The sequence below is a fragment of the Phragmites australis genome, chromosome 12, assembly GCF_958298935.1.
Source record: "Phragmites australis chromosome 12, lpPhrAust1.1, whole genome shotgun sequence".
NCBI classification, from domain to species: domain Eukaryota; kingdom Viridiplantae; phylum Streptophyta; class Magnoliopsida; order Poales; family Poaceae; genus Phragmites; species Phragmites australis.
In genome coordinates, this window is record NC_084932.1 from 28,897,931 (window position 1) to 28,922,866 (window position 24,936).

The window sequence follows — 24,936 nt, forward strand, 5'->3', positions numbered from 1 at the left end:
TGTAATAGGTGAGAGCTTTTGTGTGAGAAAAATCTTGTAATCCACTTAAAATAGGGCCGACCTCTGTGCTTAATGAAGATGTTTTTCTTGCATTTGGTTGTGCTCCCCTCCTTCTGGTTTCCCTCTGTTGGTTCCTCTTTCTAGTTCGCAATCTTTTGGTGTTTCTCGTTGTGTTTTTAGTTGTTCTTTTGAGCTGTAGTTTTTTTTTCCTGCTTTGTGAAGTCATTTTTCTTGATGCTAGTGGCATAAACACTCACATTCTCTTGTATTGGAGTAGGTCTTGAGTTTCCTTGCTACTAGACTATCATGTTGAAGAGTTTCTTAGGCGTTCATCTTACTTAGTTTCTTTGCAAGTTGCATGTTTTGTGACAATGACTAGTGTTTTTGTAACGAATGGAACCTAAGGTTAATCCTTTCTTCACTAGAGTCACCGTCTTGTTAAGTTTAGGTTATTTTCTTTTCAGTTCTCTTGGTTCGCTTCCGCTTGTGTAGTTTGAGGTGCGTTGGGTGAAAAGAAGTAGGTAATCTATTTCGCAAGAAATTTGTTAGGTGCCTATTCACCCTTCTCTAATCGTCAATCTTGATCATACAGAAACAGTATCCTCCTGAGCAAGGAACCTCTCTGTGAACATGATCAGTTCTTGCAGATAAATGCTTGCCTGAAAGAGCAGAGCTCAAGTTGAGCTGCATTCAGTAATCCCTTCGGTGCAGGTAAATTTGATCCACAGTAATGAAACTGTACCAGTAATTAAGAACTCCAGTACATTCAGAATCAAAATCCCAGGAGTAAATCTGAGTATCAGATCCAGTGTCAGTACTGCCAGGTTCTGTTTTCGGTACTAGATGCAGAGAGGCAGCAATTAGAAGACCAAATCACTAGCAGAGAAGCAGAAAAGATCATCGGTTGCCACCAAATTCCTATGGCATAGCCACTAGCCAGCCTCCTCTAATGCATCTGTAGACGCATGAAGAACCCCCAGAAAAGAAAACACAGAAAAACACAAAAAGTAATAATTGGCAGTTCTTCATATCCACCAAAAAAAACATCAGAGAGATTTTCCGAGAGCTAAATGCGCTGATGCATCCATCTTTCTATTCCAAGGAAATCAATGGTTCACTGACTCCAACAAAAAAAGGTCTTGGTTCCAGAAATTCGTAGCAGCTTTGAAAATGACGATACATTGGGTTTTTGAAACATGTAGAGTAATAACCAGCTCCTACATACACATTGCAGGAACAGAATACGCAGGCCACAAATTACAAATGTGTAACAAATTGTCTGTTCCCAAACTGGACTCCATTTCAAATACAAAACAATAAAGCCATGTCCCAATATGATTGAATGGCAATCTCCGTCTACTGCTTTTCACGACAAAGATAAACACAAAAAATTGTACTCATGAAATGAAAAGCTATACAGAATAATAGGAGCAAGAAGAAAAGATGCTAAAAGATAAAATCCCTAGCAGAAAATTGTAAAATCTTCCGAAAATCTTAAAGAAAAGAATTGGGGATGCAACATCGACAGTAATGGGGAAGCTTTAAAACTTTGGGTGAAACGGTTACCCCCTAGTCACTCTCAGCAATTAGAAGACCAAATCACTAGCAGAGAAGCAGAAAAGATCATCAGTTGCCACCAAATTCTTATGGCATAGCCACTAGCCAGCCTCCTCTAATTCATCTGTAGACGCATGAAGAACCCCCAGAAATGCGCTGATGCATCCATCTTCCTGTTCCAAGGAAGTCAACGGGTTCACTGACTCAAAGAAAATAAGGTCTTGGTTCCAGAAATTTGTAGCAGCTTTGAAAATGACGATACATTGGGTTTTTGAAACATGTAGAGTAATAACCAGCTCCTACATACACATTGCAGGAACTGAATACGCAGGCATGCTGCTCAACTACTGCTCAAGGCCACAAATTACAAATGTGTAACAAATTACCTGTACCGAAAACGGACTCCGTTTCAAATACAAAACCTTAAAGCCATGTCCCGTGCACATAGTCACAAATGAAATACGAAACATTGTCTTCACATCATTGATACACACGACCAATATGACACCCGAGCATGCGGGAGGGACTGCAGAGAAGCTGGATCGAGAAGTGGGCGTGTTGAAGGGGGCTTAGGCTCGTATAGTTGTGTGCCTCCATGATACTCCATCAGCTCCGTGCATCCTCTGACCCCTGGTGAAAGCCCAAAATGAAAATGAGCCGATGAGTGAGTATGAGCAATGACTCTTTTGTGACGCTCTTTGTCAGAGAGCCTACATCCTTTTTACAAGGAGGGATTGGGAAGAAAACCGAACAAATAATTAATAAACTTACGTGCAGACTGCTGCTACATGTAGTTGCAAAGGAAAGTTAAAAAATGCGTTTCTCAGGGATATGCTCAATCTTCTGCCGATTTGGATGTCCAACCGTCTGACAGCTTTTCACGAGAGAGCGGTTACACTGGGAAAGTGAAAGTTTCTTTAGGGACTTAGGTAATCTTGGCAGTGATCGGATCTCCGAGCAGTTACCAATAATTAATTCCTCGAGAGATTTTAGATGTTCCATGTTCTCAGGCAAAGATTTCCAGCTGCAGTATGAAACAATAAGTTTACGCAAGTACACGAGAAATTTGCTAATCTTGAGGGGAGCATCCAATCCATTGCAACTTGAGAAGTGGAGACATTTCAGGTTCTGTAGGGTGCCCTGTTTTCCCGACAGCCAACTTGGGTATGTCGATCCACTGTAGTTTTTGATTTCCAGTGATGTGATCCCGGGCGGTGGACGGAGGGCCTCAAGGACATCCTCTTGAATGCGAAAATGTCTTGGGGGCCTAAATGAGTTCTTTGACTTTCGGCCATCATGGTTTTCCGATATCTTATAGGTTTTCCAATCAAGTGCCAGATCAGAGACATGTACCTTCTTATCTAGCTTGGCCTGACGAGCTTCCACCCCGCTATCAACATTTTCAAGTCCTTCGATGTTTAGGGTTCCACGAAGGTTGTCCAGGTGCTCCAGCTGCTGTATCTCATAACCCCTTGTCTTCCTCACCCTGAAGACACGCAGAGTTCGGAGCCACGTCATCCTCCCTATGTTAGGAAAGTTGAACTCGCGACATAATATGCGCCGCAAATTGACAAGATTGGGCATTTCCACACCGGAGGAACAATGCAGAATGGTGTCACGTGAGACATAGAACTTCTGCAGATGGTAGAGCTTGGTAAATGTGGGTGGCAGAATTATCTTGACGAAATCGGACCCATAAAGACGAAGATAGCGAAGATGTTTTAATTGACCAATACATGATGGGATCTCATGCAAAATTTCGAGCCTTACATGCACCACCCGCAGCTTCTTTAGACTCATGAGCATGCGCTCGAAATCTTCTTTAGTCATTTTCTCGGCATATCCAGACATTATTAGAGTGCGCAAGGTACGCAGCTTCAAAATCTGCTCTGTAGGGACTCTTACGCCATAGGAAATAAAAAGATGCCGAACATCTCGAGGAATTTGATCCACCCTCTTACCTTTCTCAAATCTAAAACAGTCACTTCCAGCAACTCTTTCCGCTAACTCGTGCAATAGATCATGAACTGTAAAGTACTCTATACCACTAGTAAGTTTTCCTTTTGGTTGAATAAATGAGCATGATCGTAGCACATCAAAGCAGTCATAACCGATATCTTCCGTACCCACAAACCCTTGTGCTATCCACAGATGAACTAGCTCGTCTCGCTGCAACTGATATCTTCTGGGGAACATACTACAATATGTGAAACATTGCTTGACATGCTCTTCAAGTTGTTGGTAGCTCCACCATAGAGCTCCCATAGTATCACTGAACAAGTCACGGTTCAGGGACCTTCTCCAAAAATCAATATCTAGTCTTCTCCTTAGCTGTCCTGCCACTGTTCTTGCTGCCAGAGGTGATCGTCGTAGCTTTTCAGCAATTTTTCTCCCAATCAAATAATGCTCTGTAAATAATGCTTGGTCACTACTCATGGTACCAAGTGCATAATACATGAACATTTTCAAGTATCGGTCCTTATCCATTTCAGGCATTGAAACCGGTTTCTGAGCACCAAGAGCTCTTGCTGCATCTGCAGATCGAGTGGTCACCAATATTTTGCTTCCCATCTTCCCAACCATCAATGGAGAAAGTAATCGATCCAGTTGCTGGTCACTGACACCTTTCCAGACGTCATCCAGTACCAAGAAGAACCTTTTGCCTCTCAGTTTTGCTTCCAATTCCCTTTGCAACATGTCAAGATTACAAAGCTGATCCTGTTTCTTACTTGATGCTATCTCCAACATCTCAGTGAAAACAGTATTCACACTGAAATTCTGAGAAACATGAATCCACATGACGAGGTCGAAATAAGCATCTTCCCTTTCATGTTTACAAACATACTGTGCGAGGGTCGTCTTCCCTGAACCTGGAATGCCATGGATACCAATTACGGAATAACATTTAGTTCTACTTGAGCTTGATTTATCAGCAGCAGGTGTATCACGAAGCATTCTTCTTATCATTTTACGATCATCTTCACGGCCAAATACTTCAACTGGTGGAGTTGAAGTAGTAGTTCTAGTGGGCGATGTCACAGTATTGTTCGGTGTATTCTTGATATTGCAACAGGTGGCTGGCAACTTGACCCATGGAAGAAGTCCCTGTCCTTGATTGATTAGGGTTTCTATCCTTTTTAAGGTAAACTCCAGTTTCTCTCTTAACAATCTAGGAACATTGATTTCAGCATCCTGCAAAAGCAATTTACAACCATTTTTTTAGGATGAATTCTTTTTTTGTGCAAACTGGTACCTTTGTTCAATTAATCATGCAAATCCCTTTGGTTAGCACACCAAAACAACATGAAAAATTTCAGTAAAAAAATCACATAATCATACAAAACTGGCATCCCTGATGGTTTTAGAACCGGTAGTGAAATAGCGGCAGTGATAATTATGGACGGCTTATATACCAATAGTGATAATCCATTCATATGTGAAAAATACTCAACCGCAAACTCTTCAGTATGGGGATCTGCCTAAGTTTGATCTCTACTTAGAAAGAGACCTCCATATCGAAATGTTCGCGGTATAGTATTTTACATCTCAAACCTAGACAAATAGGAACAGATGTTACAAAGCAGCTGTGTTAGGAGCTCTTCGACTTGGGAATGTTGAAGAGCTCTTAGTACAGCTGCCTTGCGCCATCCGTTTTATATCTTGCGCTATCCAAATGATAATAATACATCTAAATAAATGGTAAAAACACAATCATTTTGAATCAAATGTATTTTCTGTCACTCATTTAGATATGCATATTGCCACAATCTAGCTACTCAACTTGTCACTTGTTTAGTTGGAGAGATGGGGAGATGGGCTCGGGAGATGGAGAGATAGGCTTGAGAGATGGGGCGCCGGGCTCGGGAGATGAGTAGATGGGGCTACGGGCTCGGGAGATGGTGAGGTCGGCAAGAGAGCTATGAGCACAGAGGACGTGGAAGACAGGACCAAGGGGTAGAGGCAGTCGCAGTGGCGACAGTGACCATTGCACTACTTTGACTGCTAGTACCCCCCAGGAGTGGCTTCAGGCTTGGTAGACAGCGGTGTTGAGGTGGCTCGGGCGATCGCGAGGTGGCTCGGGGAAACGAGGGCAGTCCCAAGGTGGCTCGGGCACGGGAGACGGTAACGAGCTTGGAGGACGTGGAAGCCGCGCACAAGGGGTAGAGGCGGCTGTAGTGGTGACGGTGACCATCGCACCACTTCGACCGCCACTACCCCTCGGGAGTAGCTTTTGGAGATTGGAAGCAAAGTGAGATGGGGCGCGACTGAGTGAGACGAACTCGGGATTTATAAGAGAATTGTCACTGGTGGTTTGGAATACGAACTGAAAGTGATAATAATTAATAATGTCAGTTCATATCCGCTCAATTATTTCTCTGTCAGTGAGCATATGAACCGGTAGTGATAATCCTTATTACTGCCGGTTTGGAATACGAGCCGACAGAGATAAGGATTATCACTGTCGGTTCGTATTGGCTCAATTATTGCTCTGTCAGTGAGCTTTTGAACCGGTAGTGATAGTTGTTAATTATTGCTCTGTCGGTTCATATTACGAACATAAGCTGAACCGGCAGATCTATCACTGTCTCTTTGGAGGCAGTTCAAGGTTGTTAAATCCAGTAAAAGGGAGTATGATGTGAAGTGTTTGGTGCCTCAATGTCCTTGGCGGGTGCACGCATTCAGAGGGAAATGGGTAGACTACTAGCAGTGCTCAATAGTCAGGGAACATAATTGTCATATTGAGGAAATAGAGTTCGCCCACCGGAACCTGTCATCTGCCTTTATTGCTAATGCTATGTATGGGGAGATTGTGGACAACCTAAGGTATGAGTCACGATCAATAATCCATGCTATTGAGCAAAGGTCCAATACACAATAAACTATGCGAAGGCATTGAGGGCAAAATAGAAGGCTATTGAGATGAGGTTTGGAACATATGAAGATTCATATCACAATCTATCTCGTCAATTAGCCACAATATGTGGAAGGAACCCAAGCAGTTACTATGATATCAAGCATTACCCCTCCACTGATGCGGAGTACAGCGGGAAACGAGTATTGCAGCGTGCTTTCTTTGCATTCGCTGCAACCATCAAAGCATTTCGGTATTGTCGACCTATTATTTGCTTGGATGGGACATTCCTGACTGGGAAGTACAAATGACATATATTGTCTGCAATTGGAGTCGATGGTAACAACCAAGTCCTGCCACTGGGGTTTGCCTTCGTGGAGAGTGAGAACGGGGACAGCTGGTATTGGTTCCTTGAGCGGGTGAAACATGCTATTGTTTTTGACTGGCCAGATGTGTGTCTAATTCATGATAGACATGCAGGGTTGTTGCAGGCTTTGCTGGATATGCAACATGGGAGTGTTCGATGGGGTGTTGCAGCACAGTGGCCCGACCTGAAGAGCAGGTGGTACATGCGCCATATGGGTGCGAACTTCTACAGACAGTTCAAAAAGAAAGAGTTGATGAAGCTTTTCAAAAAATTGTGCAGTCAAAACCAGCAATGGAAGTTCAATGGGCTATGGGCAAGACTGGACGAACTAACTCTGAAACAGATAGCGGAGGCTACACCCACTGGTGATGAACCGATAACTCCTGGATCTCTCCCAACAGATACTCCTCAGATAGTAAGGAGGTCAAGGTCAGCTATTAGGAGCTTTTCACAGTGGATACATAAGGAGCCAAATGAAAAAATGGGCTTTGCTGTACGACAGTCGTGGGGCAAGGTATGGAGCAATGACAACAAATCTTGCTAAGGTTTATAACTGGGTCATGCGAGGAATGAGGTTCCTCCCACTTGTTGGAATTGTAGAAGGCATTTTGCATGGAACTTGTAAATACTTTATTGATCGGTACGCAGCTACTAAAAATGTAAAGGAGGATAATTGTATGCTTTTTGGACGAATGCTATGTGAGTATATGGAGAAGGCCACAAAGAAGGCCCACATGTATCGTGCTAATCAAGAGGGGTCTGCGGAGCACAGGTTTAGTGTCCTGTGCCGGGATAAGGGTCGTAGGGGTGGAAGACGTGAGCGGCATGTGTAAGAGTGCATGCTTAGGAGTGGGACATGCATTTGTACTTGCTAGAAGCCACAATTACTTCACAAACCTTGTACATACGTCAAAGTTGCGTGTGCAGAGAACAATATGCTTTCCAGGCAATATGTTTCAAAGTATTTCATGAAGAATCAGATACTAAACACCTGGAATCATGAGCTGTATGGTTACGGCAATGTTGACACTTTTACAAGTATGAACCGTTCACGATAGACTAGAAAAGTATATCTTACAAAGCTACTTATACACGAAGTGACCGCTCGATAACTCTGTCGGGAGTCTAACTTTACTCACGAAGTGACCACACTACTGAACTGTAACCATTAAACGACATCACCTCTTTCTTGGTGTAATTTGTAGAAACGATATGACCACTCAACTTTAACCATGAAATGACAACACATGTCTCCTTGCGCAAGCTTTAGACAAGAAGTGACAATGCAGAACAGCTTTTACCAAAAAATTAATGACAACACATGTACCAATACACATGGAATCTCTGTCCGGCATCAATGCCATAACTTTTCCATTCTTAAAGATGGAATCCAATGCTCCTGCCACCCTCTAAGCCCTTCCACCCACTCCTTTCTTCAAGAGGCAATCCAATGCTCCTGCCTTCCCCCACCATAAATAGCCCAACCTCTATACATTGATGCACCACTCATTTCTTAGATCTCTCAAGTGCAATGTCTTCCTCAGCTCCACCAAACCCACCAAAAAAACATTAGGGGATTCTCATCCCTCAAGGGATCCAACCACCCATGTGCTTCTGTGGTGACCGTTGCAGGCTTCGAGAGTCGCATGACATCTTATACACCTATGGGCTACGCTTCTTCATGTGTGCCAACTACCAATATGACAAGTCTCAACATGGAACATATGAGTATCCACCGGTATAGCAACAAATATCAGCCACATCTTTGTTGATTTCGCACCCTATTTTACTAACCTCTCATCTTGTTCTATTTGTTAAGTCCTCCCCACCGATCTGTGATTTTATTCAATGGCTCGACATTGAGCAAAATGAGGAATAGAAGCAGTGGGTCAACATGACCATGAGGTGGAGAAGGGAAGCTTACGCATGTTGTGAGTACGAGCAACAGCAAGAGGAACTACGCCTGAAGTGGCAGGAAGAAGAGCGCATGAGGAAGGAAACGCACGACCATACCGCGGCTCAGGCTCGGGAGGCTGAGAGGGCAAGGAAGCGGGAGACAGCCCATCGCGCTAAGGCGGCAGATCCCGATACCATGCGAAAGGGAAAATATCATAGATGCACTCAGTAGAGAGTATGTAATGTAACCTGATATGTTTCCACTCCTTAAGGCATGTTATGATTATGAGCGACGCACTAATAAGTAGGTCTTTGTGCGAACCGTACATGCCACCTTTTTTTTCTCGTCGTGTCGTCGTGGTTATAGTCTCATGTAATGTTTTCCACCATATGTTTAATCTTATGTTTGTTGCCGTTCGCAACCTCATACCCTCGTAATATGCTGCGAGTGCTTCACATATACAATTTGTTCACAAATATTGATTTTTTATCCTTCGAATAATACGCAATATACTCCAAATTCTCGCTTCCTCAGTATACCATTTTCAGTACTCTTCAACCATTTTAAATCCAAATTTTGCAAAATACCTATTTCAAATTTTGAGTAAATACACTAAATTTTGCTTCCTTACCGCCCTCCCACTGGGCGGCAGGCCCTACCTGCCCCCTCAGAGGGTGGCAAGGCTAACTGCCCTCTTAGAGGGCTGCAGCCCTCTCAGGGGACTGCATGCGTCTATTTGTGCAATTATTGCGATGAGGAATCTATTTATTTAAAATTTTAATAAAAAAAAAATAAAAATAAAAAAACTCCAGGTGTGGTCCAGCGCGGCTCTGGGCGCAGATGGGCTGGCCCAGGAGGCGCACAACGTGAAGTGATGAAGAGGCCAGCTCAGCTGGCGACCTGAGCTCGAGTGTGCGTGGCCCAGGCGGGTAGCATGCGCGGCCCAAGGAAGAGAGCGAAACCTAGGAGGGGCGCGTGTACAGTAGCGAAATTGACAATTTTTTAATTTCTATATTTCAGAATAAAAAATTGCAAAACTAGACGTCCATTTGAAAAAATTACAAAAATAAAGATATCATCATTCCAACATGAGAACCCAAGTGGATATGTGTTTTGGTTTACATGTGATGAGTAATTGATAATGTTTGAATTGACTTGAGGTCGGTTTGCATGAGCATGTCGATGGATTATAATGTTTGATTATGATTATGACTAACTGGAGTTGAAGAGAAATGAAAATTGGAGTTTTTATCTCTGAGTTAGGAAAAATGAACTCACCGGATGGTCGGGTATTTGGGATTTTGACCACACTGGATGGTCCGATGTTCAGATGAAGTTCACGCCAGAGCATTTCAATTCAGAGGCAAAAATTAAAGAGTACACCGGATGGTCCGGTGTTTAAGAGATGCGAACACTGGACTATTTCTTGCAGAGAAGAAAATTTTCAGAAGAATAGCATTGTACATACCGGATGGTCCGATGATTGAGAATGTACATGTCGGATGCTTCATCGGAGTGTTTTCCAGGAGACTTTCTCTCGGCTCTGTGAAGAAATGACTTCTACACAGCGGATGGTCCGGTGTTCAGAAAGGAGTGTACACCGGATCATCTAGTGTTCACAATTTTTTTGAGATGAGCTTTCAATTGAGAATTTTGATTATGACTAACTCGAGATTGAGTTGGGAAATGTTTGTTCTTGCCTTATGATGTGCAGGTGACGGATGCAACTTGGTGATCGATGGCGAGATGATTGGGTAAGCGGGGTGCTTGGTGTCGGACTATCAAGGAGGCCGAGCGGAGTCAAGGGTGATGCTAGTTGTATACGTGGAGAGCAAGCCAATCATGAAAATGTGGATGAAGACAGCGTGTTGACAAAGTCAAATGAAAGGAATGCCGGTGCAAGTGAAGAGGTAGCCTGAGGGATCAGGAGCAGGAGATACTTGGCGGCGGTCGAGATCGCAAGACAAAGTACACGCGTCGATATCGGGTGGCTTGCTTAAGGTGTAAGCAAGTGGCGGTGAGTCACGCTTTGAGAAGTGTGCAAAGCGATTTCGCGGTTTGGCCTCAAAACCGTGGGAAGGTGTGAAGTGCATGTAGCATCATCGCAAAAGCTTGCGACGAGACAAAGCTAAGTCATGAAGGTGTCACGACCGTTCGATGGACGAGGGAAAAAAATAGACGAAAATGCTCTTGGTGGTATGTAGGAGTGTATTGGAAGAGAGGGACATTTTGGAAACAATTTAGAAAACTTAAGGGTCAAAGAACCTATGCTATAAATAGAGGGGAGGGCTCGTTGAGCCCTTTGAGCTAGTCATTTTAGAGCATTGTGCTAGGGTTTTAGAAGAGAGGAGAGAGGATAGCTTAGCCTATGTTTTAGGTGAGAGGTTTTGTATGCAAAAACACTTTGTAATCCTTCAAAAATAGGGTGTTCCTCTGCTAGTATTGAAGAATATGTTTCTTTTTATGCTTGTGTTCATCTTCTTCTAATTTCCCTCTCTTGGCTCCCTTGCTTGTTTGCAAGTTCTTCGGTTTTTGTTGTGATTTTAGTTTTTGTTGGAGAGCTGAAATTTTTCATTGTGTTAGAGTCATTCTTCTTGTTGCTAGAGACATAAAATTCACATCAGAGTTGGTCTTGAATTTCCTTGCCTCTATATCTATCAACTTGAAGAATTTCTTTATTCAATGCCTGGATCTAAGTATTTCTCGTTCAAGTTGCAATTTTATGGCGAAGACTCTTGGAATGGTGTTCTGTGGAACCTAGGGTTCAATCCCATCCATGGGAGCCATATTTTCTTTGAAGATTTTCATTGTGACTGTTTATCTCATTTTGTTGCTTTCGCTTGTTGATTTGAGGCGTGTTGGGTGAAATATTAGGATAGATCATCCTAAATTTTGGTGAGGCTCCTATTCACCCCCACTCTAGTTGTCTTTCTCGGTCCTACAATTAGTATCAGAGCATATATGATCAATTGTTGACTTTAACCAGTTTTGTGATCTGTAGGCAACAATGGAGAGACAAGGGAAGATCCCGTTCTTTGAGGGTCCTGACTTTTCGTACTAGAAGGTGCGCATGATGACTTATCTCTTAAGCCAATAAAGTGCTATATGGTAGATTGTAGACTCCAACTATGAAGTTCCTATCGCTCGCACTTCTCAGGCTCATATTGAATAATATGAAGCTAACATCAAGGCTAGAAATATATTGTTCACTAGTCTAAGTCGTAATGAGTTTGATAGAGTTCAGCACCTCCTAGAGAGATTTGATCCACTCTTACTGTCTTTCGTGAGGGCATTAAACAAATCAAGGCTAGACTTCAGAGCACATACAATCAAGAATATCAAATGTTTGTGTAAGGTCTTGAAGAGTTTTTGGATGCTATGTTTGCTAGATTTGATGGGATTCCTAGCAATCTTAGATACACTAGAGTTTTGCCTTACTCTGATCATGAGAGGGCGATCAAGCTTCTCTATACTCTTGATCGTAGCATTTGGGAAGTGAAGATCTCTAGCATTGATGAGTTATCCAGTTATGATACATTGGCATGTGATAAACTCTTTAGCAAGCTAAAATCTACAGAGATAGCCAATGCGGCTAGGATAGGTCTAGGAAACCCCCTGTCTCAGGACATGACGTTGGTTTTAGGATCTAGTGGTGGCACTCAGGCAGGAGTTGGTGTTTCTTGTGCTAACACTTCACCTTGTGGATTTGCTTTGTCTTTCTTGGTTTCTATCACAGAAGAGCAGGTGGACGCACTTGATGATGAAGATCTAGCACTGACTGTGAAGAAGTTCACCCGCTTCTACAACAACCGATGAGACCGAAGGAGAGGTGGTTCTCCTGCTTGCTATGAGTGTAGTGACACCACTCATTTCAAGACGGACTGCCCCAATCTCAAGAAGAAGGAAGATTGTAACCATGACCATGACAATCCTTCCAGAAGCGCGACAAGATGGTCAAGAAGGCGGCCAAGGCGGCTTCATGAGCTTTTGTGACGGCACTCAGCGACATCCACACCTCCTCAAGCAAGGATGAGAGCTCGGAAGAGGAGGAACAGACTATGAAGAACAAGAAGAAGAATAAGAACTTCACCGGCCTTTGCTTCATGGACGACAATGACAACGACCTCGAGCTTGATCCCTCTGAGGTATTACCTTCCTACGACCAGGTCTCTGTTCAGATTGATACCTTGAATGATGCTCTTATTAGCTAGGATAGATTACTTAAGAAAGCGGTTTGTGAGGTTAAGGAGCTCAAGTCTAAGTTAGAAAGTTCAGTATCTGAACTTGAGTCGCTTAGGTCTAGGGCCGAGGTTGAGGATGAGGATTATGAGAGTTGTTTGGTTGTCATGACTAAGCTTGCCGAGTTTCAGACTTTGCATGCTCAAGTCGCCAGTCGGCTTGAGACTGCTGAGAAGAGTCTAGATCTACTCCCTTAGACTATTGCAAAGGATGTTGCAATGAAAGACAAGTGCATTAAGGAGTTAGAATCTAGATTGGAGAGTGCTGGATATTTTAAGGATGTGCAGCCCAACTGTTCCAGCTGCATCGTCTTTAAGGGCAAACTCAGCTGGGTTAGAGGGTAAGTTCAGAAGTTCATGGCTGAAAATGAGTACCTCCTTTCTCTTGTTGGACAAGTGCTCAGAAGGCAAGGGCAAAATGGATTCGATTTTGACCAAGACCAAAATGTGTGCGGATAAGACATTATTAGCTCTAGGTTTGGGCTTTGAGAGAGTTGCTCACAACAGTCTTGGCAAGACTGTTTTTACTACATCCACTACCCCAGAGTCTAAAAAGCCAAGATCAATGCCACATAGCTTGTGCCAGAAAAGAATAATCCCACACCACAAATTAAGAAGAGAGAGCCCCAAAGACACAACCCAAGAGAGCTCCTTAGCCAAAGAGGAAAGTCCCTATGACATAGCCTATAGTGACCAGCATGCCAGTTCCTGAGAGACTCTATGTGTGCACTCACTTTCAGAGAGAGGGTCACCTAGTTGAGTTCTGTTTTCGCCGTAGGAGAGGTGGGTAGTGTGAGTGGGAATGGAGCACTTGGGACATATACCACTCTTTTTTTTGGTGTACATGAGCATTTTCCTTGCTCTCGCTCATGAGTTTCTGACGCTTTTCAGTTCTCTTCTAGAGGTGGTGCCCGGCTTAGACCATACCATGTGACATATGGTTTTGATCCGCACGTCAGAGGCTTTGAGTTGCAACACTTTGGTGGTCCACGTGGAACTCGCCCCTGGTGTGCTAGATCTGTTTTGCCTACACCTATTTTTACCTCTTCTCCTCAAGTGTCTTGGTGCTGGATTCCCAAGAAGTTTCTTACTTACCCCAGCACTGAGTACTCGAGCTCCTCTTACTTTGTGTAGGTGACAGGTCAAGGCCTGGAGAACAAGTGGCTCATCGACTTCGGTTGTCTACGACATATGATCGAAGATGCATCATGGTTCTCCAACCTTACCCCGACGAAGCGGCATAAGTACATCACATTCGGGGATGATAGAAAAGATAGAGTGAATGCCAAAGGTATAGTAAAGGTGAGTGAGAGTTTTACTCTCAAAGATGTGGTTTTGGTGGAGCATCTGGGATATAATTTGCTTTTTGTATCTCAGTTGTTGGATGAGGACTTGGAAATACGTTTCAAACGTGATACTTCTCGAGTTCTTGATTTTCGGACGCTTTGGTTTGTTGGATTTCTCAAGTTGGGAGAGTTTTTGGAGCCAATTTTTTTTAATGTTCTGGTTCTTCTCGCTGTTTGATTGCACAACCTTCTTCTGAGTTTTGGATGTGGCATATGAGGCTAGGGCATAGGAGTTTTGATTTGCTCACACGGTTGAGTGGCCTTGGTTTGATCCGAGGATTGCCCAAGCTTAAGTTTGAGAATAACCTTGTTTGTGCTCCTTATCGGCATGGCAAGATGGTTGACGTCTCTCACCCACCAATTAAGCTGGTGATGACTGAACGACTGTGAGACCTTCTCCATATGGACATTGTTGGTCCATCTCGAGTTCGTTCGGCAGGTGTGATATGTACTTGTCATTGTTGATGACTACTTTCGCTATTCTTGGGTATTCTTTCTTGCTAGCAAGGATGAGGTGTTTTCACACTTTCAGAGCTTAGCTTTGAGATTGTTCAAGGAACTCCTTGGTGTATTAAAAGTAATTTGTAGTGATAATAGCATCGAGTTCAAGAACTATCTCTTTGACGCTTTCTACCTTGAACATGGTATTTAGCATCAATTTTCTACCCCACATGTTCCTCAATAGAATGACGTGGTTGAAAGGAAGAATAGAACCTTGGTTGAGATGGCTAGGACGATGCTTGATGAGCATAGGACTCCTAGGAGGTTCTGGGCAGAGGCTATTAGCACAGCTTGTTACATCTCAAATTGGATTTTGTTATGCTCGATTTTGAACTTGACCTCTTATGAGTTGCGCTTTGGGAGGAAGCCGAAGATTTTACATTTGATAGTTTTTGGATATCGTTGCTCCATCCTAAAGCATGGCAATCTTGATAAGTTCAAGTCATGTTCTTCCAATGAAATTTTCTTGGGTTATTCTCTTCATAGTCATGCTTACAGGGTTTACAATCTTTACACTAACACTATCATGGAGTCCTGTGATGTGATCTTTGATGAATCAACCCCTTGTGCTAGTCATGTCTTGAGTGTACAGGTGATCAAGAGATGAGCAAAAATATCTTTGTATATGGCAACCTTCCATCTCTCGGTGATGATGAGGATGATCCGCTACTTCCTGCTATCATACCTGCTTCTGAGCTGGCTCCTGCCTCTTCGACACCGGCAGAGTGTCATGCAACCTCTACTTCCACATCAGCGGCTTTCGAGTCTGCACCAGCACAGTTTGAGGGGGAGATCTTTTCACAGTGTAAGGCCTCTCAACACATTGAGCAGAGACATCCCCACAGCTGATGATTGGTAATCTCAGTGAAAGGGTAACAAGGTTCAAATCTGCTCAAAATGCTCACTTCACATATTCTGCATTCGTTGCTTTTTTGAGCCCATGATGTTGGACATGTTCTTTTTGATTCAAATTAGGTCAATGCCATGCATGAAGAGCTTGAGAACTTTGAGAGAAAATAAGTTTGGGTACTTGTAGAACCACCCTCAAATATTCATATCATAGGCACCAAATAGGTTTTAAAAAAACAAACAGGGGATGATGTGTTTGTAGTGAGAAACAAAGCGAGACTTGTGACCCAGGGTTTCACTCAGATAGAGAGGATAGATTTTGGAGAGACTTTTACACCGGTAGCTAAATTAGAAGCCATTATGATCCTCCTAGCATTTTCGGTATTAAAAGGGTTTCAAGTATATCAAATAGATGTCAAGAGTGCTTTCCTAAATAGGTTCATAGAGAAAGAGGTCTATATCAGGCAACTCCTGATTTTGAGCTCCCAAAATACCCACATACAGTATACAAGCTTCAGAAGACTTTGTATGAGCTTAAGCAGACGCCTAGGGTTTGGTATGATAGGCTTAAGTCTTTGTTGCTAGGACATGGGTATGTGATGAGATCGATGGATAAAATATTGTTTACCTTCAAGCATGACAATGATTTTCTACTTGTTTAGTTATACATGGATGATATCATTTTTGGTTACTCTTCTCATACTCTTGTGGCCAAATTTGCAGAAAGAATGAGCAGGAAATTCGAGCTGTCGATGATGAACGAGTTCAACTTCTTCCTTGGGTTTCAAATTAAGCAATGCAAGTAAGGTATATTCATCTATTAGACAAAGTAAACGAAAGATTTACTAAAAAAATTTGACATAAACGATGCGAAGTCTTTTATAGAGGATAATATGACCTAGCTCAAAAAAAACCTATAGACACCCTTATACTTTTAAGCATCATATGCGTATTGTCCATTTATTTTACTTTATTATTTTGCACATCTTACCACACAAAGATATTTTCATGAAGGTGAACATTAAAACCAACCTGCTGCTTTCTTCTACCGCACACACGCTTATAGATTTTATCACCAAAAACACCCGCATGTGTGACATATACAACTATATATATTTAATCTATTTTTTAGAACGGTAAAATAAATATAATTGTATTTTAGTCACAAGCATGAGAGTTATGTAGCGCATGTACCTTTGTTTAAACAGAATGGCCAAAAATTGCAGCAATTAATTAAAAGAAGGAAAGACGTATATATTTTTTTATTTAAGGTCAAGATATGAACCAAACCTGCTTCGTGCGGCGTCGAAAATTCGTTTTAGATAGGACACTATTTTCCAGCTGGTGATAATCAATTTCGTCAAGGATGTCTTCGGCTTCGTAGAAAGCAGACTTGAGCTTCGTCGTCCACTGCTCCAATCTGCCCCTCTGAGGATTGGCCTCAGCTGCTTCAAGCATCAGCTTCATCTGTAGTACTTTGCTCTCGAGTTTCTCGAGCTCATCCGACGAGCGAAAACCAAGGTAGGAGGAGCATTTGTTGAGGAGCTTGGAGATGATTGGAGAGACAAGCCAACCTGCGGTCGAGATGCCCCACCCTACGGCGGCAATGCTCACCGGATCCATTAGAAGCTCTCGGAAGAGGGAGACTAGAACAAGGATAGGCGGCTGCAGGTCGTTCTAGGCAGTGTTGGCTATAGTAAGGCACAAGAGGAAGCTTCCTTGCAATCGCAAAGCTAATGGAGAGTAGCTTCGGAGCAGTCGAATTGGAATCAGTCAAAGAAAGCAACACTAGATCCTATGGCCACAGGTGAACACTGAGTCCCATTCGTAGCTTGACTAGCCGAGTCCTTTGCGCGTCGAATCCGCCGTCAACCATAATCTAGCTGCCACATAAAAAGAAATACTTATGCATAAAATCTGGAAGCTAGGGAAAAACAACTGCTTTATCACTCGATGCAAAAACTACAAAAGAAAAAAAATCGCGGCCTGCAATTATCGTGATGGTTCTCGGTACTTGGCGCATTACGGTAATCCTAGTTCTTAAGCAGAAACAGATGATGCTCGCAAAAGGCATCCATCTTTCTTGACTTGGGGCTCTTCATCTTCTGCCAGAGGGGGCAGCGGGAGGAGGTATCACCTTGGAGGGCGTGGCCGGGGAGGCGCGGCGGCGGGCTGAGCGAGGATCTGGCGAGCGTAGCGCAGCCACCGGAGCACGTCGCCGCCGTTGGCAGGGAGCACGTCTCTGTGCAACTATGCGACCGCCGGTTCCTTGGTTTCATTTTAACCGCGAGATTTCCATCCGACGTCTTGGATGCGTACATCGGAGGCATTGAAACCTCTGCCAAGTGGCTGTTTGTTTAAGCTGAGAGTATAGGGCAGCATCAGTACGCACTGGAGCACCATATTCAGAGATGCTGTGCTAACCTTTGTTCTTTTTTTTTCTTAACCAATCAGGTGAAGCGTCATATTTTAGTATGATTAAACTTTACAGTCACATAAAGCATGGGACAAGATGATTGAGTTTGCAGGATGGCAAAAATGATGCTATTATTCCTTCAGCAGCACAGGACAAGGAGATATTGGCAGACAGATCTTGGAACAGCGATAGCACCCTCCCCGAGATCTCTAGAGGACGAAATCGTAGACTGTAGAATCATGACTTTCAAAAAAAGATTGTAGAAGCAAATAACAGGAATGGGTCAGGAGAACAGAAAAGGAAACAAAGTGAGACAAACGTTTGATTCTGCAGTGCCTTTGCAGACAAATCCTCCTCTACACTGATCCTCAGATTCCTGGTACTCCTCAGGCTCACACAGCAACAGTTGCAACATACACCAAGCAGGGCCCAGCAGCAGTTGGGATTATTTCTCTGAATCTGTTATCCTATTGAGTTCTTTACAGAGTCATTCAGCACCTTGACGATGTTTCTGCACATTCTGTTTCTTTGCTTCATCACTGACCTGACTAGCTTCATGCTTATCAGATAACACGATCACCGTAAGCCTCTGCTTTGCAATAATCGTACTGGATTTCGCCTTGGCAGCTGGTGAGGGAAATAATGTCCTTCTGTGCAAGGAATCTGATAGGATCGATGATCCTACGGCGATTACTGCGGAGGTTGTAGGGGTGAGAGATCAGCGGCCGAGGTCTAGACCGCCGGTGGCGAGTGGGCGCCGTGGTGGTCACGGCGCGGTGGTGAACGAGAGGGAGAAAGAGAGAGAGCTGGGGGGGGGGGGGGAAGCCTGGCAACAAATGCGTTGCCCAGCTTGATTATCTCAATCACTGTTTTGGGATATTTATCCCTGCCTAACAAGCAAATCTGAGATCTTGTCTCAACTAAAAATAGAAAGGGACTTAATCAAAGGAGCAATCCTAGCCACTAATGCGCTTGCGCCTCTCATACTGCATGCTGGTCATAACATCTCTCCCGGCCTCTTCAAACAGCTCGTCCTCGAGCTGAAAGTCCGGGTAGAGGTCCTTGAAAGCTTGGAGCTTCTCCCAGGTGGCGTCGGCGCTGGACATACCGTGCCACTGTACAAGGACATGCCACACACCCCTGCGTAGTTGAGCACGCAGGACACGCTTGGGGGCTGGCAGAAGACGGCCGTCCAGCGTGGGCGGTATAGGTGGTGGTGCTGCTGGAGGGTCGCCGCGGAAAGGCTTGAGCAGCCCTACGTGGAAGACGTCGTGGAGGCGGGCGCCCTCTGGTAGCTGGAGCCGGTAGGCCACCTGGCCAAGACGCTCCAAGACCTGGAACGGACCAGCGTAGCGGGGACCAAGCTTCCCCTTGGCCCGCGGCTCGAGCGACTGCGCCGAACGGTGAAGAAGGCGCAGCCACACCCAGTCACCCACCGCAAACTCCAGGTCGCGGTGGTGCGCGTCGTAGTAGCGCTTGGAGAGCTGCTGGGCTTGAAGAAGACGTTCCCGAACTTCAACTAGGAAGTCATCGCGCTCGCGAAGGAGGGTGTCCACCGTGTCTGTTCGTGCGGTGCACTCCTTGTATGGCAGCAGCGGTGGGGGCGGCCGACCATAGACCACCTGGAACGGGGTGGCGCGCAGGGCGGTGTGGAATGATGTGTTGTAGCAGTATTCCGCCCATGGCAGCCAGTCGACCCATGCACGAGGCCGATCCCCTGTGACGCAGCGCAGGTACATGGCGAGCACCTTGTTGACGACCTCCGACTGGCCGTCCGTCTGCGGGTGGAAGGCTGTGCTCATGCGGAGAGTGACGCCCGCCATCTTGAAGAGGTCACGCCACACATTGCCCGTGAAAACCGGGTCCCTGTCGCTGACGATGGAGGAGGGGAACCCTTGCAGGCGCACGACCCCATCAAAGAAGGCGCGGGCGATGGACGCGGCGGAGTAGGGGTGGTCGAGGGCGATGAAGTGCGCATACTTGGAGAAGCGGTCGACGACGGTGAGGATGACGGACTTCCCATGTACTCTGGGGAGGCCCTCGATGAAGTCCATCGAGATGTCGGCCCACACCTGGGACGGCACGTCGAGAGGCTGCAGGAGGCCGGCCGGCTGCAGAGTCTCCGTCTTGTTGCGCTGGCACGTGCTGCACGCGCGCACAAGGTCGCGCACCTGGGCGTGGTCGCTGGGGATGAAGAATTCGCCGCGAAGCCGCTGGAGGGTCTTCTGGACGCCCTCGTGGCCCGCCGCATGGGCCAGGGAGAGGACACGGTGGCGTAGGTCCTGCTGCATCGGGACGAAGATGCGCGAGCCATGCAGGAGGAGGTCCTCGGACGCGCGCCAGGGTTCCCCAAGCTCACCGGCCAGGAGCTGCTGAAGGAGGCCGCGAGCCTCCTCGTCCGCGGTCGTAGCCGCGCGAATCTCGTCGAGGAGATGGAACGAGGGGCCCGAGAGCGCATGCAGCTCAGCCGTGTCGGTGTCGCGGCGGGATAGAGCGTCGGCCACCGTGTTCAGGCGGCCGGGGCGGTACTCCACCGCGAAGTCGAAGCCAAACAGCTTGCTGATCCATTGATGCTGCGGCACCGTTGACAAGCGCTGGTCGAGAAGGAACTTGAGGCTGTAGTGGTCGGTGCAAACGAGGAAGCGACGACCCCAAAGGTACGGCCGCCAGTGGCGGATGGCCTGCACGAGGCCAATCAGCTCGCGCTCGTAGGCCGCCAACTTGAGATGGCGGGTGGCGAACGGCCTGCTGAAGAATGCGACTGGCCCGGCGTCTTGGTGAAGGACGGCGCCGAAACCAGCGCCTGAGGCGTCGCTGTCGACGACAAAGGGCTTGTCGAAGATGGGCATCTGGAGGACCCGCCCGGTGGATAAGGCGCGCTGCAGCGCCTGGAATGCTGCTGCCGCCTCGTCGGACCACGTGACGAGTCCTTGCGCAGGAGCCGTGTCAGGGGCGCCGCAATGGTGCTGAAGTCGCGGATGAATTTCCGGTAGTAGCCCGCGAGACCCAGGAAGCCGCGCAAACCCCGGGCGGAGCAGGGCGTCGGCCAGGAGGTGATGGCGTCCACCTTGTCGCTATCCATAGCAACGCCGTCCGCGGAGATGACATGGCCGAGGTAGGCGACCGAAGGAGCCCTGAAGGAGCACTTCGACAGCTTGAGGTGGAGGTTGTGCGCACGAAGCGCGTCGAGGACGAGGCGGACGTGCTGCAGATGCTCGGCCCACGACGAGCTGTAAATCAGGATGTCGTCGAAGAACACTAAGACGAACCTGCGTAGGAAGGGTCGAAGCACGTCGTTCATCAGGGCCTGGAAGGTTGCCGGGGCGTTGGAGAGGCTGAATGGCATGACGAGGAACTCGAAGTGGCCGTGGTGGGTGCGGAAGGCCGTCTTCTCGACGTCCGCCGGGCGCATCCGCACCTGATGGTAACCCGAACGTAGGTCGAGCTTGGTGAAGAAGCGCGCGCCATGGAGCTCGTCGAGGAGCTCGTCGACCACCGGGATCGGGAACTTGTCCTTTGAGATCTTGTCGTTGAGGGCGCGGTAGTCGATGCAGAACCGCCAGGAATTATCGGCCTTCCGTACCAGGAGGACTGGGGCGGAAAATGGGGACGTGCTGGGCCGGATGATCCCTTGGACGAGCATAGCGGCACACTGGCATTCGAGCTCGTCCTTCTGGAGCTGCGGATAGCGGTAGGGGCGGACGACCATCGGCGCAGTGCCCGGCAGGAGGTGGATGCGGTGATCGTAGGGCCACGCCGGTGGAAGGCCGCGGGCTCCTCGAACACCGAGCTGTACTGGTGCAGCAGGCGGTCCAGCAGGGGTGGGCGGGCGCCGCGGCGACCGCACGGACCACCGGCTCCCGAATGTCATCGTGGTGGGAGCCGAGGCCCTTCCAGAGGATGCGCCTGGAGCCGCGCCAGAAGGCCATGGACAGGTTCTCAAAGTCCCACAGAATGGGGCCTAGTGTGCGCAGGAACTCGACGCCGAGGACGACATCGAACCCGCCGAGGTTGATGCCGAAACAGCTGATGGCGAAGTCTTCTTGGTTGATGCCCAGGGAGACATCGCGTGCCACCCCTTTGCAGGAGACGCGATCCCCATTGGCCACAGCGATGCGCATGTTGGGGTGGGCGGATGTGGGCAGCTGCAGTTGGCGCAGGACCCCGGCGTTGATGAAGTTGTGGGTCGAGCCGGAGTCGAGGAGCGCGAGGAGACGGTGGCCGTGGATGTAGACGTGGAGGTGCATCGTGTCCTCCGTGCGGATGCCCGCAATGGCATGGAGGGACACAACCGGCTGGTCAGCGGCGTCCTCGACTGCCGCGGCGACAACCACCTCCGCGGGGACGTCGTCGTCGTCGAAGTCGGATGCCTCCAGGTAGAACAGCCGCTGGCACTTGTGGCCGCGGACATAGGGCTCGTCGTAGTTGTAGCAAAGCCCCTGGCGGCGACGCTCCGCCATCTCAGTCGGAGATAGACGGCGGAAGGCACGAGGTGGCGCTGGCAGGGCCGGAAATGGAGGGGGCGCCGGCAGGGCTGCCACCGCACCGGGCGCGGCCTGGGCGCCCGCAGCCGGCCGTGGGGGCGCTGGGAGGGCCGGCGCCGGTCGCTAGGGTGCACGGGCGATGCGTTGGGCAGGCGTCGGGAGTGTGGCCTCTGCGCGGCGTTCGGACGCCCGTGCCAGGTGCATCGCCGTCTGGAGATCATGCGGCTCCCGCAGTTCGACGTCGACGTGGATGTGCTCGGGAAGGCCGCCCACGAACAGCTCCGCTTTTTGCACCGGGGAGAGGTTGCGTGCGTGGCACAGGAGCGCGTTGAAGCGCTCGGAGTACTCCTGCACAGTGGACAAGAACGGAAGGCGGGCGAGCTCAGCCAGCCTGTTGATGCGGACAGGCGGGCCGAAACGCAGGTTGCAGAGCTCCTTGAAGCGCTCCCAGCCGGGCATGCCTTCGTCCTGCTCCAGCGCGTAGTACCAGGTCTGTGCTGCGCCGACCAGGTGGTACGAGGCGAGCCAGACGCGGTCCGAGTTGAGGGTGCGCTGGCCCCTAAAGAACTGCTCACACCGATTGAGCCAGTTCAGGGGATCCTCGGAGCCGTCGTAGGTGGAGAGCTCGAGCTTGTAGAAGCGGGGTGCGCCCCAGCCCGGCCCGGCACCGTGGACTGGAGCGTCAGGGGCGCCGAAGAAAGGGGGCGTGCCCGCCGCGGATGGGAACGGCGCCTGGTGCGGGGCGCCTTGCGGGTAGGCCGCGCTCGCGCCGTGGGTAAGGTGGCCGCCCGCGCCGAACGAGGGGCCCGCGCTCGCGCCGGACAGGAAGGGGCCAGCCACGCCGTTGGGGCAGGGGGCGCCGCGCTTGGGCGCCGCAGCAAATGTCGCGCCGGCGCTGGGCGCGGGAGCACTCGTGTCTGCGGCCGCGGAAAAGCCCGCTGAGAGCAACGCCACGGAGGGAATCGGCGATGGGGAATGGGGAAATTGGATTTGGTGGATGGGTAAGGGAAGGGAGGTAGTGGCAGGCGGTGCTGTGGTGGGGATGATGCCAGGAAGGAAAGGCGCCGCCGTGCCGTACCCCGGCAACCCATAGGGAAAGTCTGGCGGCATGGGGGCGGCTGGAGCCGGGGCCGGTCGCGCCTCGACGGTCGCCAGGCGTGCAGAGATGCCGGCGACCGTTTGCGCTAACTCCGCCACGGCCTTGACCAAGGGATCGGACGTCGAAGCAGAGGGAGCGGACGGCGCCATAGGCTGCTGCTCGCCGTCATCGGAACCGGGCATCACTGATACCAGATTGATAGGATCGATGATCCTACGGCGATTACTGCGGAGGTTGTAGGGGTGAGAGATCAGCGGCCGAGGTCTAGACCGCCCGTGGCGAGTGGGCGCCGTGGTGGTCACGGCGCGGTGGTGAACGAGAGGGAGAAAGAGAGAGAGCTGGGGGGGGGGGGAGAAGCCTGGCAACAAATGCGTTGCCCAGCTTGATTATCTCAATCACTGTTTTGGGATATTTATCCCTGCCTAACAAGCAAATCTGAGATCTTGTCTCAACTAAAAATAGAAAAGGACTTAATCAAAGGAGCAATCCTAGCCACTAATGCGCTTGCGCCTCTCATACTGCATGCCGGTCATAACAGAATCTCTCTCTGGACATCATCAGTTCTTGCAGATAAAAGAGCAGAGCTCAAGTTGAGCTGCATTCAGTAATCCCTCCGGTGTAGGTAAATTTGATCAACATTAACGAAACTATACCAGTAATTAAGAACTCCAGTACATTCAGAATCAAAATCCCAGCAGTAAATCTGAGTATCAGATCCAGTGCCAGTACTGTCAGGCTCTGTTTCCCGTACTAGATGCAGTACACTGAAAATATCAGCTGTTTCAGTGATTTGGTCCCGGCACGGACAAATATTATTGAATGGCAATCCTCGTCTGCTGCCTTTCACGACAAAAATAAACAAAAAAATTGTACTCACGAAATGAAAAGATATACAGAAGAACAGGAGCAAGAAGAAAAAATGCTAAAAGATCAAATCACTAGCAGAAAATTGTAAAATCTTCCGAAAATCTCAAAGGAAAGAATTAGGGATGCAACATCGACAATAAAGGGGAAGCTTTAAAACTATGGATGAAACGGTTACCCCCTAGTCACTCTCAGCAATTAGAAGACCAAATCACTAGCAGAGAAGCAGAGAGGATCATCAGTTGCCACCAAATTCTTATGGCACAGCCACTATCCAGCCTCCTCTAATGCATCTGTAGACGCATGAAGAACCCCTGGAAAAGAAATCACAGAAGAACAGAAAAAGTAATAATTGGCAGTTCTTCATATCCAACAAAAAAACTTCAGAGATTTGCCGAGCACTAAATGCGCTGATGCATCCATCTTCCTGTTTCAAGAAATCAACGGGTTCACTGACTCAAACAAA

At 47.8% G+C, this 24,936-nt stretch overlaps 2 protein-coding genes across 4 annotated transcripts; both read right to left on the reverse strand.

Moving 5' to 3' along the window:
* Positions 1 to 1,055: 1,055 nt before the first annotated feature.
* On the reverse strand, positions 1,056 to 17,348 carry LOC133886797 (putative disease resistance RPP13-like protein 1). 3 transcript variants are annotated; one of them, XR_009903426.1, is made up of 4 exons: positions 16,898 to 17,348; positions 2,329 to 4,749; positions 1,944 to 2,187; positions 1,056 to 1,730 (listed from the first exon to the last, which is right to left on the reverse strand). XR_009903426.1 is itself a non-coding variant. In XM_062326634.1 (3 exons), the coding sequence occupies exons 1-2, from the start codon at positions 17,228 to 17,230 to the stop codon at positions 2,365 to 2,367; spliced, it is 2,718 nt and encodes a 905-aa protein (XP_062182618.1). In that variant the 5' UTR covers positions 17,231 to 17,348; the 3' UTR covers positions 1,803 to 2,187; positions 2,329 to 2,364. The 3 variants fall into 3 exon arrangements, 1 of the variants encoding a protein (XP_062182618.1); XR_009903427.1 differs by lacking the exon at positions 1,056 to 1,730 and adding an exon at positions 1,803 to 1,856; XM_062326634.1 differs by lacking the exon at positions 1,056 to 1,730 and having other exon boundaries at positions 1,803 to 2,187.
* A 5,282-nt stretch (positions 17,349 to 22,630) lies between these two features.
* LOC133886488 (uncharacterized) lies at positions 22,631 to 23,788 on the reverse strand. The gene has a single exon (XM_062326176.1). It carries the CDS (start codon positions 23,786 to 23,788, stop codon positions 22,631 to 22,633), a length of 1,158 nt encoding a protein of 385 aa, XP_062182160.1.
* Positions 23,789 to 24,936: the final 1,148 nt, after the last annotated feature.